We start from the raw sequence: 18,026 nt of genomic DNA on the forward strand, positions 1-18,026 counted from the left end.
ACTGCAATCAACCGGTGGTCTACATCTGCTGCAGTGTGTCACACAGAGCATCTTACCCTGAAAGGCTATTTGAGTTTACTGGGATGAGTGCTCCATTCATGTCATTTCTGCTAACTAGGGGCTTTCCTGCACGCCATTCCATTTTCAGTCTAGATGTTTTCCTGAGCTTCCTTTCAAAATCCAACTCAAAAACTGTACTGTATCAACAGTTCTGATTCAGCCTCATCATTTCTTCTACAAGGGTTAACTGATTGCACACCATGCACCAGAGGAAAATGGACAAGCTTTATACAATGCTACAGCTGCTTAGTAGCTGTCCCAAAGACACTGCTTACCTGCTTATCTAAGGGTAGACCCATACTTTTGGCCTCAAGGAAATAAGCACAACAGACACTGTGCAGAAGATGGCAGCTCTGACTGTGATTCATCTTTGAGATCTCTACTCTTGCCTTCCTCACAATTTAGAGCAAACCCCAACCTTCCCCTCCCATGTTTTGCCCTCCTCCCCCTTTCACACTTCAAGGAAATCATGTGGGATCAAAACGCTCAACTGAAATCTAAACATTTTGTTCTGAYTTTATTAGGAACTGTAAAGCAATATAAAACATTTTAAAGTTGTTTCAAAATGGGTATCTGTAATGTTCCTTTGGGGAAGTGTCAAAATGAGATGAGTCAGTACCACCAGAGCATTTTTCCCTGATTTTCTTCCAAAATGAAATTTCAGCAAACGATTTTAATGCATCCCAATACTGACAGACCACTGTTTGCTAAAGGATATGTCCCATTCTCGCTTCCCTAGATGCTGTTAGGTGGAATGTAACACATTCCTAAATGTCCTGCTCAGCTAAGACTAAAAGAGAGCACCTCTTATGAGGCATACTTATTTCTCATAATTTGTGTTATTATTTTATGAGACAAGGAACAGCTAGCTAGGAAAATAGGATTATGTCCTGCTGTTACCAATTTTGTCCTCTCCACAGACTCCTGCTTGAACAGCCAAACACTGCAGATGAAAACTAAGCCTGACCCAACTCGAGGCATCAGATGCAATGTGCTGCGTGGCACTCTCCCCTCCTGGGAGCCCTGCCGTGGTGCTGTGCTAGGAAAGTTCGGGGAATACAGTCCCTCAACTAAGATGCCAAATAGGAAACCTGCCCAAAAAGCCACAGTATAACAACGTCCTGGTTCTCCTGCCAGCTCTCCTTGTCTGAAGAGCAGTCCAGCTGGTCCTGCCAAGTGAGGTCATACCCATTTTTAGGGCATGCCAGTCCTACTGCCACATTTGCTTTTACAACACCCTGTATAACCATCGAGCTGGTGTGGGCCAGCACTGTCACTGCATGACTTGCACTGTACACAAATCGGTTGGTGAGGAGCTCGCACTGCTGGGATGAAAAGAAACCTGGACCATTCAAGATCTTCTGAGTGACGGGACAGTCAAGAAGAGGAAAAACAGTGGTAGCACCTCATTGAGGGAAAAGTGACCACTTTGCTATTGATAGCTGTGTTTATAAGTTTGCACACTATGAGGGTGGTGTGCCAGAATGCTCATTAGGAGCTGTATTTTAGGAACATTCAAAGCAAGGCAGGAATCTGCTCCCAGTGGCTGGCCCTCCTCAGCAGAACTGCTGACACTGAGCATCCATTTTGTTCCCTCCATAATCATATTTATGATTAAGCCAGAGGACAGGAGGAGCTTTATACCTCCCAATTAATGCCTCTGTTCAACTTGCTTCCCTAGACAGCCACTGAAGAAGAGCACATGCTCTGGAGGGAAATTCAAAGCATATTAAATTGGCTCCTGCTGTGCATTGCCTTTGGAGACATTTTGCTCTCTCCACTGATCTGCTTCCTAACTGAGGCAGGTGAATCCCCCCAGTACGTGCGCTTGCTTGCAAAGCTTGCAAAAGGGGCATGAGCAGAATACCTGCCTCACATAGCTGTACTTCTGAATGAATCAACTAGGATCACTAGAGGTCAAATAGAAATTAAAGAAATGGCATTGGCTGGCACAGGTTTAAACAATCCAAACCTATTAGGGCAGAAAATGTAACATGATTGATTCCAGCCAATGACCTTGAAACGATATAAATAAGAGTGCAGCAACCCTAGAGGAGTTGTAGTGAAACAGAGCATTGCAAGGAGATTTAAAAAATTCAGTTAATATACATAGTTCTCCAGATGCTTGTTTATTATTATGCAAGACATGTTTATTATGCAAAGTGATAGAGCAGAATAAAAAAGCAGAGAAAGAAAATGAAAAGACACACTGAGCTCTTAATGTGACTTGGGTTTTGTCAATGCTGTTTAGGTTTTTTCTTTTTTAATTGTGCATAATCATTCCCTTATTAGCAGGAATCTTTGAAGTGATTCAAGCTCTAATTTCAGCATTTCAAACTCACAGGTTTATACTGTAAAATCATACTGAGCCCTTGTAAGCGACCCATTTTTTTTCCTCTATATTCCATATCTCTGCTAGGGCTTTCTCAGTCTTTCCAATAAATTATGTATCATGATTTGCTATTTCAAAAATAATTAGAACTTAGAGTTAAACAACAAGGAATATGGGAGAGCAGTACATTTTAGAAGAGAAGTGTTATGCACTTGGGGCAAAACCCATCTCAGCTGTAATGCCACTGAATTATACATATCATACTGAGAGCTGCAATTTCAGCATACTTGGAATGACTGGGTGGGCCTGTAGTGGCTCTATAGGCCCATGATGAGCATCTGCTCCAGAAGAACCACGTTTACCTCACAGCCAAAACATTTTGCAGACACTCCTTTCCCCACACTCCTGTGAGCTGCAACAGGGGTAACGGAGCTAAAGCTGGGAGCCAAAGATAGAGTGGAGAAGTGACTACTTCAGCCTCCCACAGAAAGGTCATACCAACACTAGGAATCAATTTGGTAGTGGAACTATTAACTCCAGATAGACAGACAGAAGAGCATGTTCCGTGTCCTCTCACTTTACGATTAGGTTGTAAATTCAGTGAAGTAGGATGTACATTTTTATTCTGATTTTCTCTAGCCTCTGCAATAACCAGCCTCTGGTCTGGGCTTCCCAAGCGCTAAGACAGTACAAATAATACAGCCTGTCTTTCATTCATTCCATACACTGTTGCTTTGGTATATAATGCTAACAGTGGATCCCTATGGGAGAGTTGTACTGCTCCCCAAAGCAGGTGCTGATAAAAACCTTTAAGCACCATCAGGGAATTTACAGCTGCTCTACATTAGAAGAAATCTCAATGGGAACACACCAAAGACTTTGCAAGCTTGTTATGAAAACGGTATTTTGCACCCCGTTGTATGCAAAGGCAGGTAGCTCAAGTCACCAAGAGCCTGATTTTCTTGCTTGCTAAGCACCTAATTCTCCAACAGACCTCAGAGGTAGCAGTCAGCAACTCTGGAAAAAAAAAATCAGGTCTCAAGTGTAAGTAAACAATGTACAGAGGTCATAAACATCTGCTTCCCAAACAAGCAGGTTTTGACATGTAATGCATTTAGAACTCAAAAGCTGGCTAGAGATCTATGGCAGACTTTAGGCAACAAATAAATCCACACACTGTTCCTGCCCATCCCTAACTGCACAGAAGAAATGAGGAAACTCATTAGTAAAGGTATCAGTGTGGCCAAGAACACAGGAGGGTTCTCAAAGGGACTGCATGTTTCTGCAGAGAACTTTCTCACTGAGTTTGGCTTTGGAGGACCTCCCTTAGCCCTGCTTTTGTGCTGGTGGTCACTGGGAAGACTTTTTCCAAGGGCTGGTTATTCTAAATCCATTCATTCAAGAGTTCCTTGGCTTAAGCTCAGAAGGAGCTGGCACAAATTGTCTCAGAGACCAGGCTGATAATAGCCTGTATCCAGTTTTGGTTTGATCCAGGGCAGAGGATGTCAGCCAAGGTCTCAGTTGGCATACACAGATTAAACACCACCAAAAAATAAAAAACACAGAGAAGATGTGTTCACTTACAGCCACAGACAATCTAGACTCAAGGTGGGGTGGAGATTAAGGATTTCCCTAGCCAGTTGCATTTTATCTTAAAGCAGTCCCAAGCTTTGGGGTGTCACAAGTCGTCCTAGCAGGGCTAGGTTTGGGACAAACAGCAAGTGAGACAGCCAAGAAGCAGAAAAAGTCCATCTTTCAATGGATCCGTGTGAGTGAACTATATCTACAGGGAACTACTGACTGTTTTTTTCAGAAATCCCTCAGAAAAGGCTTGGTAAAAACCAGGCACACACATGACAACAAAGGAAACTGGCCTGAGACAGAGCAAAGCTTTAGCTTAGGGTCTGGTAAGCAAAGGAACAGGGACGATATGTCCTTTGGTGTGGGAAGCAATGAGATCCAGATGACAGGGCCAAAGGCCCTGCTCTCCCCAGAGAGGAACAGACTGTCAAGTCCTGCCAAAGCAATTCTCCAGCACAGACTTTGAGACTGACATAGCTGTGCCAAATGGTGTTTTGGAGTAGGATCCCAGCCCCGCAAAGAAAGCTGCAGCATCCAAGAGACTACTTGGACAGGCTGAACACTTCTCAGCCACATCCAGTTCTGTTATAGGACCCTGATCTAATTCCTTGTCTTTGATGCTACGAGCGGCTTGACCCACGATCCCTACTCCTAACATGCTTTATCCACAAATTTTCTTTTCTTATCTTGGGGTCTGCTTTAAAGCACAGAGCATTCATTGATTTACTGTTTAAGTAACAGACAGAGCCACCAGTCAATACAAAAAGAAGACTGGGCCCAGTGAGCTTCATCTCCTTGGAGTACAGACAGGTCAGTAGCATCCATTTATTGCTCTCTCCTGATGAACCAAAGAGTAGATGGTCTATCACTCAGACCACCAGATCTGCTGAACTCACACTCTACTTTCCTGCATCCCTTGTTTTAGAAGTACTAGTGCTACAGGGAGTCTCAGTTCTGAGCCCAGATCTCTTTACACTTGACACTGTACAAACACAGGGCAAGACTTCAGTCCAGACCCCTACAGCTGTGCGTCTAGGGTGAAGCATGCATGATAATGCAGTACCACACTAAACTTGGTGTTAGCACCTTCTACCTTCAGGACTCAGCTAGCTTTACAAACAGAAGAGATTTTCATTGTTAGTAAACTGATGTAATTTATTTAGGGGCAGTCATTTATGTTTACTGGGCTATGAAAGAACAGGAAGCGTCTGGCATCTACAGAGATCCAGATTGATCTCTCTGTCTCTTCTTGACAACCAGCCAGTTTCAAGATCTATCTCGCCAGGCATATTAACACAATGACTTGCCATTTCTTACCCTGTGCTACTGGGGAGAAAGAGTTTTGCTACCTCCCAAGGGAAAGGGGGAAATCCTAACCATGTGAGTGGTATAAAATTGACCAGGAAAGAAGACAGATGATATGGGTTAGGAAACATTGCATAGGAGCAAGCTGGCCTTTTCCATCTCAAGCTGCTTCAACTACATTAGCAGCATTGAAAGAATTTAGTTCTAGGAGAGGGCATGATCTTACAGGGAAAGTACTCTGAAGTACAGCCACCCAGAACTTATTGGACAGAATGCCTACGAGGAAACCTAAAGCAAAATTAATTGACAGCTATCAGAGAGGTAAATAAAAGCTAGAGCCACAGATCTCTCTGGCGCATTGATGCATATCCTAAGTGGTACACACATTTCAGTAATAATATTTTTTTCCGCTATAAGCTATGAAGTATTGTGCCTTCTTCAAGCTGCATCTTATGTGACAGTACACTGCACTTACTGGAATGCTAACAACAAAGACAGATACCAATGGCATTAGTCCTGTGAGCCAGCAGCCTCTTACTATTCCAGGAGCTAGCCTAAGTGTTGGCTTTGTCTGGGAAAGAGGGTAGAGTACATCCTTGGGTCCAAAGGTTTACAGCAAGGCACATAGGCTAGGTAGATCAACATTTATGCCCCAAGCTACACAGACTGTTGTCCTTTTAGAGGTCCTATCTCCAACCTTACACATGCTTTTAAAGCAAAGTAAATGCCTACACAAGAGCAGAATCACTGTACTGTAAATTTACCCAAATGGAGATAAGATTAGAATCTAGACTATACACTTTAAAGATATCATAACTACAGAAATGAGAAGTGTATTATTAACCATCACTTTTTACTATGTAGAACTAGAGCAAAGTTATTTGAAGCATAAAAAATTCTGGCAAAGGGCTGCCATATTTAATAAATCACTGAATCAATTATTCACTGTGAAAATCAATTACTTACTTCAAATGAGAATCTTATGAATAACCTCATGCCCTTTCATGCCATCTAAGAAAGTTATAGGGGAATTAGTCAGTAAAAAATGCCTCACTTATCTTTTACGTGCATTAAAAAGATCACACAAATACAGGGAATTCTGCACAGCTGAAGCACTATGCCAACAAAATAGTCCAGAACCATTTTAACGAAGTCAGTGTTATTAGCGTGGATTTACATGGCAGTCAAAAGCAGAGTATGATCCATTAGGGCACCACTTACAATTAGTTACACAGGTGCAATTCAGAAGCAAATCCTGTTCAGTCCATACAGTTTCACAAGTGTGAAACCAGAATATAACCAGCAAACCACATTGTGACCTACATTAAGTAACTACTCAAAGGAAAACAGAAGTATATCTTCACAAGTCAGAAAATATTGCCACAAAACTCCACAGAGCCACTACAGAGTGAATATTGCATGGCTTTGCAGCAGCTCTCACCGATTCCTGCCTTTAAAGGTTTTCAAATACATGCACGTTTTCAGAAAAAGCTGGCTGGAAGTCACAATGCAGTCTCTTCCCCCCGCCTACAGACCCAAACCATTCCAGGAGCCCAGCAGTGCAAAGTACTTACCGAGCTGTAGAGATATCCCTCAGCATTCATGGCAACATATAGACCTGCCTTCACCCCTTGGATTGCCACCACACGAAGACCCACAGGAATTAGATTGAAAAGGGCTGCGGAAGGAAGAGAAAAGCAATGGTTATGGAGTCATCGCCCTGCAGGGCCACTGCTGTCTTGGCTCTGGGCCAGCCCACCCCACTCCTGACTCTTACAAAATATACTGAATTAGAAACAAAAGTCCTGCTTCCAGACACAGGAAAGGTCTGTAGCCATGAGGTCAACGTTGAAAGTAAATTTTAAAAAGTACTGAATTTATTTGCCTCTCAGGAGCCTAAATATATCCATCAGTATGTCTGCAATGCCAAGGGCTCAGATACACACTCAAGCTAACACATCTTAACARCGTACTGTGGGCCAGCTGAGCTACAGTAACTGCGCACGTACACATCTTTGCTTGTGGCAAACACAAGGTAACACAACTTACTTTAGATCACCCTGAAACAGACTTAAGACTAGTCACACTTTCTTGCATTTGCYGTATGCTGAAAGAGTATACAGACAGCTACCATGGCCAGAATGATGCAAATTAACTTGACTGTGTGACTGGTCCTGTGATTCCTGCTATCAAAGGAATAAAGAAACTCAGGAAGAGATATTCCCAAACTCCAGGACTTGAGCACTCTTCCACATTCAGAAAAAGCACTGGGTAGCATGGAAGAGGACAAGAGCTTTCAGTACTCAATTTTACAGCAATCTTATTGATTAAAACATTTCAGCCACTTCCTCCCATTTATTGGAAGAAACAGCCCTCATATCCCAGTGAACAACCTTTCCCATGAGCACACACATTACCGTAAAGTCAGACTTTTGCTACATTCCTAACATAATCAGCTCAAAGGGAAGAGGACTATCAGTGTTGACAGACTGAACACTGACGCATTAGCATAGCTTTGTTTCAACTGAGATTTGTATGACAAGAGCACCCAGACGTTGTAGGACCCCTTGTGCATCAGCTTAAAAAGAGCTAAGTAGACCCTGTCCAAGGGAGCTCAGAATATAGAAAGATGGGGCACAAGTTCGGGCAGAAGCAGGGGCACAGATAACATGGAAAAGTTTCATTCAAGGCCTTCCCACAAAAACTGCCCTGAAACGAGAATAACTTTTCTGGTTCCCTAGTCACAAGGTCATACTGCCCCTTCTACATTCATCAAGCATTTCACGTGTTTTTTTTTTTAAATATGTTCATTTATTTGTAAAATGACTATTTGAAATTTCTCAACAGATTTGGGTTGTCCAAATTAGCCCCAGGGGAGACCCATTAAGGGGCAGAATACAGAGGAAAGACTGAGTGACAGAGCCTGTGGTGAAGCACTCTGTTTTCCAGCTGACTGTAAGGATACCATCATCTAGCTGATTCATTTTATAGATCATTTTCAAAGTTTTGCCTGATGCATCACAGCGGAGTGAGCACAGCACAAAGGAGTCTTCACACAAAAGTTTCAGGAGAAACAGTCCTGCTTCCCACTGTGCCATTGCCCAAGCCTTTCCTTGCCTGGCAGCAGCATGTTCCACAGACCACCACTGATTTAACCTCAGCCCTGGAAGCTAGAACGGCTTTTGCCAAAATGGCCCATTCAAAGTGCTACTGCTCCTCAGGCCTGGCCAGTATTAATCCTGGAATGACAAAAAGGGATCACTCAGGTCCAGCTCAACTCCAGCCCAAGAGACCAGTTACACTTAGACTTGCCAAGAAACACACATGGATTTTACTCAACGACAGGAAGGTGTGCACCCAAGACATGTTTCCTAAGAACCTCCCTCATGTACAGTCTTTGAATAATTGCAGAAGAGACAGGAGTTTGTTGGGAATGTCTTAGAAGACAAAAGTATTTGAAGTAAACAAGGGAAAGAAGGAAAGAAAAAGAAATAAAATATGGCTTGATTCTTTTCTTGCAGCCAGTGGTGCAGACAAGAGCTTCACTGAAGTCACAGGAGTCACACAATTTCAAAGAGAAAAAGCAGGGTCCAAAGGGTGTGAGAAGAGCAATGGGAAACCAGTTTTGTTCTAATTGAACTCTTGGGTGGATTTGCTTAGAGGTCACAGTTGAATACCTTTTCAGGTATTCCTTTAAGGTACTTGAAAAAACACAGGGAACACAGAAAGTAACTTTACTGAAGATATTTAACAGTTAGGTGCCCTGGCTAAGCTAGTTTTAGGGTTGTCTCCAAAAAGGGATTCATGAATCCCAGCTTCAAATGAATCCTCACTTCTGTCTCTCAGTTATCGAGGAAGACTAGATGACTCCCCTAGGTGAGCTGCCTAAAGGAGAAGCACCTCTAGCATGGCAAAACGAATCCCGCTCACAGCCCCATTTCATGCCTTTAAGCACCATATTCAGTAAAACATCAAAGCTTATGCTGAAGCGTCACTGAAGCCAGTGCCTAGATTTATGTGATTTCATGGGAGGGAGGGGAGGACTTCAACAGCTGGATATAGTAAATGAAGTCCAGTATGTGTACTGGTCTGTAAACAACAGAGTCAAGGACAGCGCTACTTTGATATAGCCCCGAGATGAGATAAATAACTCCAGTGCAGCTACTCAGCATTAAAGAGCCGTATTATATCATAGTTCTACTGGTGAAAAGCTCACTAACCAAGGAGAGCTTATACTTCTATGCTTTTGTCACTATCATGACGGTCTAAAACCCTCTGCAAATAACAAGTCTATTTATAAGCAATTCCCCACCCAATTTTTTCCCCCCACTGAAAAATGGAGCATATTACTGCTAATAATGAATCCAAATGAGCATCATCATTCATTCTCTACAGCCAATTTGTCTTGCATAGAAAACCTGTGACAGACCATTCGAAACATTCATTAGGCAGCAGAGGGATAATGCCCAGAATCAGTAGGTGAGAAGTCCCACTTGGAAGCACACAGGTGCCTCCAAATCTCTTTCCTCCACATACACACAGCTAAGGCAGAGGGGAACAGCAACAGCCCTGCTGAGCTCCATGTTACGGTAGCCAGACTGCTCCCAGTTCCCATGCTCTTTGGGACTGTGCTGCAGACTGCACCAACACCACCCACAGTCACAGCAGAGCATCTTCTACATACTGCTGAGCAGGGAAGCAAGTGGACAGGCAGGCATGCAGAAGAGCACATCTGACTCAGGTAACTGACAGTCAAAGACATTTTAGGAACCAAATGTTTTCCTCTGTTAAAGTATTTTTGGGTCAATCCAAACTTTGCAAATTCTCAGAGCTGTTTCTGCACCCAAATCTAGAAAAACCTCTTAGGAGGTTGAAACATTTTATTGTCATCTTTTTTTTTTTAATACATGTTTCAGCTTGTTTTGGAACATGTCAAAGCATCACTGTAAGAATGTAAAAAAAAAAAAAATCCCCAAACCAAACACTCGCCCCCCTCCCATCAACCTTGAAACCAAGCTGTTTCATTTTGTGTCAGGAAAAAAAAAAAAGTTCTCCTTAACCTGAAACACAAGATATAGGGATGGGAGAAGAAAACTAGTTGTAGTAGGGTAGGACTGGCAGCATGGCTTGTTGATTTGAAGAAAAAACATTCAGTAGATGCTTTTAAAACTCTTCCTCTGCTCCAAATGGTAAGCTTTCTACGCCATCTATAACTGTATATCGGATGGACATGCTATTTTATTTCACACACAGAACAAAAAAAAACAACAACAAACATGACACTGACTATTTCTGCTTCTTTTCCTTCATTACCATATTCATTCACTGGTAGATTTACACTTGATCCTGCTTTTTTGATGCTTATACTTTTAACAAGCTCCATCTCTAAACCCTCACCCATCAATGCCTTTTTCACTCTTACCACAATTTATTAGATGCCTTACATACTTTTAAACTTTGAATGCATACTTGATTATCAGTCTGGACTAACTCATTTACAGCAATGGAAGAGTAATGTAAGGAGTGTCATATAGAAGATGTAGTCCATATGGTCAGCTGTTATAAGCAGTAGTAAGTCAGTTGGAGCAGCTAAATTTATTTATTTATTAATTAATTTATACCAGCTGGTGATTTGTTTTGGGGCAGTATGTTTGGGCTACTCACGAGTAAAGAAGAACTGATGGAGGACGTGATAGTCAACAGCAGCCTCGGCTGCAGTGAACATGAGATGGTGAGGTTTAAGATATTGAGGGGAATAAAGAAGGCCACTAAGACAGTTAAGAGGCTGTGGTACAAGGTACACAAAGCAAGACAGAGAACTGGGTTTGTTCAGCTTGAGGAAGAGAAAGCTATGGCCATCTAACTGCAGTCTTCCACAACCTAAAGGGGAGTCAGGGCCAGTTCCTTCTTAGAGGAACACAGTGAAAGGGCAAGCAGCGCCAGACAAAGGTAGCAGCAAGAAAAACTATGACTAGATATTAAAAAAAAAAGTTATTCTCAATGATAGTTGTGCAGTACTGGAACCAGAAAGATTACAGAAGTATGGAATATCTCATCCTTGGAAACATTCAAAACTGGAATGAGCCAACCTGAGCTAACTTTGAAGACAGTCCAGCTTTGCACAGGAGGCTGGACTGGAGACCTCCAGAAGTTCTTCCAACCTTAAYCTTTCTATGATTCCGTGTGTCTGTCCGGAAAGCCCCAATCAAAAATACCCATGTTCTGCACAGATAGCCAATGCATACTTGATAAGTCTGACACATCTCAGATACATTGGGCCTTTTCCATATGATCAGAAGAGTTGACCTACCCTTACCCACTGCCTATTTGTTGGAGATTTTCAGATGTTCAGCGGGATTACACTGGCATACTAAGGAGTCAAATGGCTCTCATGAAGAAGGGATTTTACCATCTTCAACTCAGGAAAGAGCCATAATAATGCAAGCATCAACAGCAACAATCAGACCTGAAAGACCATATGAGATCACTAGAGTCAGAAAGAAAAGATACTGCCTCAAATTCAGCTTCATACACGACATTACTAAGAGCACAGACAAGGGCATCCATGAAAATGCAGTTTGATTAAAAAAAAAATTCTTCATGTATCCCAATGCAAGTAGGAAGAGGATCTGTCTTGTTGCTTATACTAAGATGGCGTGCCTTTAACTGCATGGTATAAGGAACAGATGTCCCAAGTGTTGTTTCGCGGGAAACTKGCTGGATGCCTATTCAAATGCCATTAGAACTTGGCTTCTGGGTTTTTTCTTTTCTTTAAGTGAGAGGGGGTGGAAAATAAATGCCATCAGCCTCTCAAGAACATACATATAATGGGCACCAGATAGATAATTAATTTAAAAATTGCTTAAATATTAGCAGTTCCCCTTATATAAATAACTGGATTTTTATTAGAATTTTTAATTGCATTAGACATCTAAGGGACACATTGGGTCTCATTTTAAATGTTTACTTTACCAGAGTAAACCAACTTAATGTATTCCATGAAAATTAAGCCTCCTTTCCTATTGCTAATTTGAATAATCCATGTGCTGCTGTAGAACATAGAAATGGGATATATAGAACATGATGTTCCACTATGTATTTAATAGTGTTAAGACAGCTTCTGCATGGAGAATATATGACCGTCCAGCCTGGAAAAGATTCTGCTGCGGCCATCATGATTGTCCTCCTCTGACAGTGGATGTGAATTAATCAAAATCCCCTCCAGGAATAAGGAAATATGATTTATCTACCCTTTGATGAATTTCACCCTTGCACAGAAATACTGAATATACTTGACTGGTTTGTCAGTAATCTTCTGGAGAAGTGTTTTTAAATCAGAAAATATCAGTGAAATAGATCTGAAACTGTTCACTTAAATAAGTCCGTTTTTACTTTTTTCTGGTCAAAATCAAGAGGTTTGGGGGGAAATTATACAGGCAAAAAATAGTCAGCATGCTTTACATTGGCATTTCCAAAGTGGAAAAAAATACGGTTTTGCTTTGAAGTAACCTTTAATTTTGAAGCTGCATATAATACAAGCAGTTGAGTAAAACTGAAGATTTACAAAGGAGAGTGCATGATCAAAATTAAAACTCATTGAAAGCTCATTCCTCATTTCATTTTCAGGAGCCAAATTTATCAGATTAGATTATTTTCCTCTCTTTTTACATACTAAGGTCACGAGATGGGGAATACTTTGGCCTCAGTCTTATCTCAAAAACCTCACAGACCACATACTGACTCAAGCTTTCTGTTGTAGACCCTAATTTTGAGTGACCAGCTTGGCACATTTCAGCTAGATGCCTCCTATCTCACCAAGCTGCCAAAGTTGGACTGTCATCTCACTGGAAAGAAATTTATGCTCTAGAAGTGCTCTTCAGACCCCCCTATTTCCACTTAAGGAGACAGGATGGAGATGGCTCAAGTACTCAGCACCTCATCAATTTGATCTCTAACATTTCTAACGGGATCCACAAATGAGACAATTGTTTGGGCGGTTCAAGGCCAACCTCAGTCATGGGGACTCTCAAGGTACCCACTGCACAGGCCTAGATGCAGCCAGAATCAGCTTTTCTTGTCTCCCTTGCCAGACTGAGATATTGCAGAACTGTTCTTGCATTTTATTTTCCTCTTGTGTTTACCTAAATTCATCTCTGCTTCCATTTAAGCCCATTACTTTGTTGTTCGGTCCTCACTGATAGATGAGGGTAATGAATTCCTGTCATCTTTAGCAGCTCTTTGCATGTCATTGACWAATAGGCCTCCAATGGGATTTTCCTCTGCAGATTGAGAACATCCTATTGCTTCTTTTTTTAAAAAAACAAACAGCTAATATGACCCAACGTTGGGTCATTATTCACACGTTTAAGCCCACTGAACTCATCACATGTGTTAGTGTTTGCCTGAGAAAAATCACAAAGCCAGACTCTTCCCCTGTAGGCAAGGCTGGGGGGAGTCCTTTTCTTGCTCTTACATTCTCTGATGTAAATTAGAAGTTGTGTCATTGTAATTTGTGATATTTCATATGTTAAACACCAGCATATGAAAAAGAACTCAAACCTGACACTCGCAGCATGCTACTGGCCAAGTTTCTGGCGAACCCAACCTCGTGGATAATTTCACAAGGGCAGTATGGCCAGCCTTCCACTGTTTGAATTGTTGTCTTCTAAAGCTCCTCTTTCTATGCACTGCTTTGCACATGGAGCCCGGCTCAAGGCTCAGCTGCCTCAGCTGGGACAGACAGCCTCACCGTATGCAGCACCCCCATCAATGCACCCTGCCCGCTCTGCAGCATTGAGGAAAGCACTGCTTCCATAGATCCGCATTCACCTTGCGCTCTCGTCCAAGCACATTCTTCACAGGATGATGCCAAGGCACTGCTACGTGGGCTGTGTTATAGCAGAAAACCTTCGTCTGCATCTGCAGCTCAAATCCTGCCTCCTTCTCTAAGGAAGGATGCCTCTGAACTAGCTAGGAGCTTCTCTTGAGCGAGGACTTGTCCTCAAATAAAGTAGTCCCTTCTTCCACAAAGTACTTAAGGTTTGTTTCTATCAAGTCTACCACACAGATCACTTTTAGTTCATCGCTACTAATGACTGGGAAGACACCTTCCCCAGCAGGCAGGCTACATACAATATCCTTTCAGCAGTGGCATGGAGAGCTTCAAACTAGTATAGAATGACCCAGACCTGAGACTTCAGTCCTACTCCACTGATGCAGTTAGCGGCACCAAGAATCTGAGCTTACTACTGCCCCCTCAGAAGGGTCCAACTGGGGCCCATGAAATGAAGAAACGCTGTAGAAAACACCTTGCAGCTTCTCTAACTTAGCAAGGACCTTCAGTATTTGGTAAACTACTTCTTTTGCAAGGAAGATGGACTACTTGTGTGTGTTTAAACCAACCAGGTTTAAACCTCCTGCACATCAGCCTGATTTTTAAACCTGCATGCCTCTGCTACTGCACTTTGCTGTGCTTTGATGGATGGCATGAATCAAATCCCTTTCAACAGGGTTTTGGAAAAAGACCTCATTTGAGAAAGGTCATTCAGTATCTGAACCTTCAGATTAGGCATAAAACACTAGATTTTTTTAGTGTACAGCTGGTTTTCTCCAGCCTGGCAATTCCTAACGCTTGTTGAATTTTTCAGGATAAAACAGTAAAAAACAATTTTCTCCTCTTCTCCTTGGAGAGAGAATTCCCCATATCCTTCACCCACGTGGCATGCATATAAATATAATCTTTCTCTTCTGGCAGCAATTCAAATCATGGGTTTTATTCTCCACCCCACCCAGATGGCAGTTACAGAATCTGGGGGGGAGGGAACAAGATCGGAGAGGAAACATATGATATTATACAGGAGAGATTTAAAGGGGAAGTAGAGATAGAAAAAATATGCAGAAAACAGCTGGCTTCTTCCTAATTTGATCTTTTCAAAAATGAAGCTTCATAAGTGAGCCCCACTAGGTGATGCATCTGATTGTAATTGGGTTGCAAAACAGGCTAATTTTTCTTACTGTAGTCGCTGTTTTCGTCCTTGGTCCCATCAATTGTACCATCTGGGTGCATCTGCAGGAAGAATTCCTGCTGGCTGAATAACCTTGTCACAATTCCTTTCAGCTGGGGTTCTGCAAAAATAATAATAATTATTAGATATACCAAACATGCACCAAGTGGCAAGAGACCCAATTTGCGTGGCCCCCATAAAGCCCTCAGTGAATAAAGCAGTGCTTGGGCAATAAGACAGCTTTCTGCAATTCCTTTCAAGTGTGGTTGTAAAATATTCATATATACATAGACATACAGGCATATAAAATGGAGATCAGATGAGCGAGTAAAATGCAATGCATAGTTGGTGCAGCATAAAGTAACAGATTTATGGAACACCTCTTTATTGAAAGTTACCCACCAACTGAAAGTCTTTAAACAACTTATGCATTCTGGATATGCTGCTCATTTAGAAGAAAATTTGTTAGCAACGTTGCAAAGAATTTGCTTGTTCCTTATTCTGCCTGTGAAGCCAAGTACCTTGGTTTCTATATATTTGATTCACTATTGTGTAGCTCCAGTTTTATGCCAATGAAAATCTATTTAAATCAATGGTATTATAGTGGTGCAAAACTAAAGTAACCGAGTGCTGAATCAGGCTGCATGAGTCCAACTGCGTGGGACTCAGGGAGCAAAATCCTAAAAAGAACAGATGCAAGACACCTCCAAAAATGACCTCTGAAGCATTTATGGCCCCCTAAAACACCTCTGTTTTAAGATCCCGTATGTTGCTCCCTTCCAGTGACAAAACACATGCCACATTCTGTCTGGGAGATGGGAATCACCCTTTGCCTTTAGTAGGGTCCTTTCCTAGCCCCAGTTCATCACGGGATGGTCAGTTGTGGACTGAGTAGAAGCTCCCCTATTGCCTACACAATATTTTATGACCTTGCTGGGGAGGAAAAGGAAAACATGAGAAACAATTTTGCCACAAGATGACTTAACATGTCAGGGGTCCACAGCATTACCGCCAGTCTCCCTTCTATCTAACTGATCAAGCACAAATTAAGTGGTCAAAAATTCAGAAAAAGTTCAATTTATCACATGAATCTTACAACTTGTCACAGACATTGCTTCGGTGAAGCAAGACAGCTGGCTATACATGAACAGACAGACACACTAGCTAGATTACATAGTAGATTTTCCGTGTGTGGCAGCGGTTTATAGTTTTATGTGACCACCCACCAAGAGTAAATAAATAAAAGCTAGTTACTGCTGGCTCAACAGACAGGAAAATATCCAGTGTAGCATACCAAAATCTAGTCAGTCTCCTGTCTTTCCTGCATTTAGTGAGACCGTTTAATAAGCCATAGTCATTATATAACTCTGGTCACGTTGCGTGTTAAGTGTTTCCATTAGGAGCCCCCATCCCTAATAATTTCTCCCCAAACTGTACAACTTCCGTTCGAGGACGGCACTACGCAGCCACTCAGCCTGCGTTTCTCAGCCATCAAATCCCCCTTGCAGCAAGTAGGGACACTAGACGCAGACAGGCTGCAGGTGCAGAGGATTTTTTTTTTTAGCTTTGGCAGCCCCTCCATCAACCTGGGGAGAATCAGGCACTAYTTTGCATCTGCAAAAGCATACGCTTGCCACTGAATAAATCAGTATCAGTTTCTATGCTGTCTTAAAAAAGTGATTTCATAGCAACCAAAATGTTGTACACTGCAGAAAGGGCTTGTCCCTATGTGACTCAACTCTGGGATAGGGGAAGTAAATAAAGTACAGTTGTACTAGCCATCTACTAAGAGCTAATGTCAGTTGAGCCAAAATATATCAAAATGAGACTTAGATTAAACAAAATGCTTTGCTTTCTTCTTACTAAAGGTCTATTTTGTTGGATGCAGATGCTTTAATTAACTTGCTTTTCTAACAACCATGTAGAAGCAAAAGGGAAGGAAAAGCTGTATTTTCAGGCACAGATGACTGCACCACCTTCCTTGCTCCTGCCCACTTTCTGTCTTTTATCTAAAACCACAATAGTAAAGGCACTTACTTACAGGCACTTACTTATATGAGAGATCTGTGTTTGAATCCCTGAATGAGTCTCAGTCTCATTTTTATTCTCTGATTAAATTTTAATGTGAAAGTACTTTACACAAAATGGAAGAGCTCTCAGCAGGATAGACTTAGAACACGCTCCTGCAGCCTGAAGCCTTCCCAGTGCTAGGGAAGGGGAAAGATCTTCCCTTAAAACCCCTCAGGTGGAGACAAGAACTGACCCTGACCCTTCTTCCTTGCTCAGGAAGATGTTTAACTACACAATAGAAACCCCCTTTCCTTCTTTTGTGGGGTCTAAACTATATTATGATGATGCAAATCATTTTGGAAGGATGTGGAGCCCTCTCCCATTTTTAGTAAATACACTACTGAGTAAAATATAGGGCAAATCTTCTCATCAATAGTAGTATCTTATCATTTTTATAATTTATCAGAACACCACCCAAGATCACCTGAGGTCCCCCTGCATCAGGGATATAGATGAAAACACAGTGGTACCAGAAGGCTGCAAGTGCCACCGCAGAGAAACACAGGCTAAAGCCCCAGTGTCCCTCCACGTTACCGACCTGACAAACACAAGGTCAAGTTTGACTCAAGCTTTGACAACTGCCTTCTTCATAATCCAGGGCTTTTCCAAGTCAATGCCTGCCACAGTACAGATTGGAGGAGAAATTTTATCTTACTTCACACAGAATGGTTGAG

The 18,026-nt window shown here is 42.0% G+C and overlaps 1 protein-coding gene across 1 annotated transcript in view; it reads right to left on the reverse strand.

The window, feature by feature from the left end:
* Positions 1-18,026, reverse strand: part of FGF12 (fibroblast growth factor 12) — a 111,285-nt gene that overhangs the window by 73,839 nt on the left and 19,420 nt on the right. The window contains exons 2-3 of the mRNA XM_026070886.1: positions 15,293-15,403; positions 6,853-6,956 (exon numbers count right to left, since the gene is read on the reverse strand). Of these exons, the coding sequence (XP_025926671.1) occupies positions 6,853-6,956; positions 15,293-15,403 (215 nt within the window). The remainder of the gene's footprint in view (positions 1-6,852; positions 6,957-15,292; positions 15,404-18,026) is intronic.

This window comes from Apteryx rowi, unplaced genomic scaffold, assembly GCF_003343035.1.
Source record: "Apteryx rowi isolate R43461 unplaced genomic scaffold, aptRow1 scaffold_32, whole genome shotgun sequence".
Taxonomy (NCBI): Eukaryota; Metazoa; Chordata; class Aves; order Apterygiformes; family Apterygidae; genus Apteryx; species Apteryx rowi.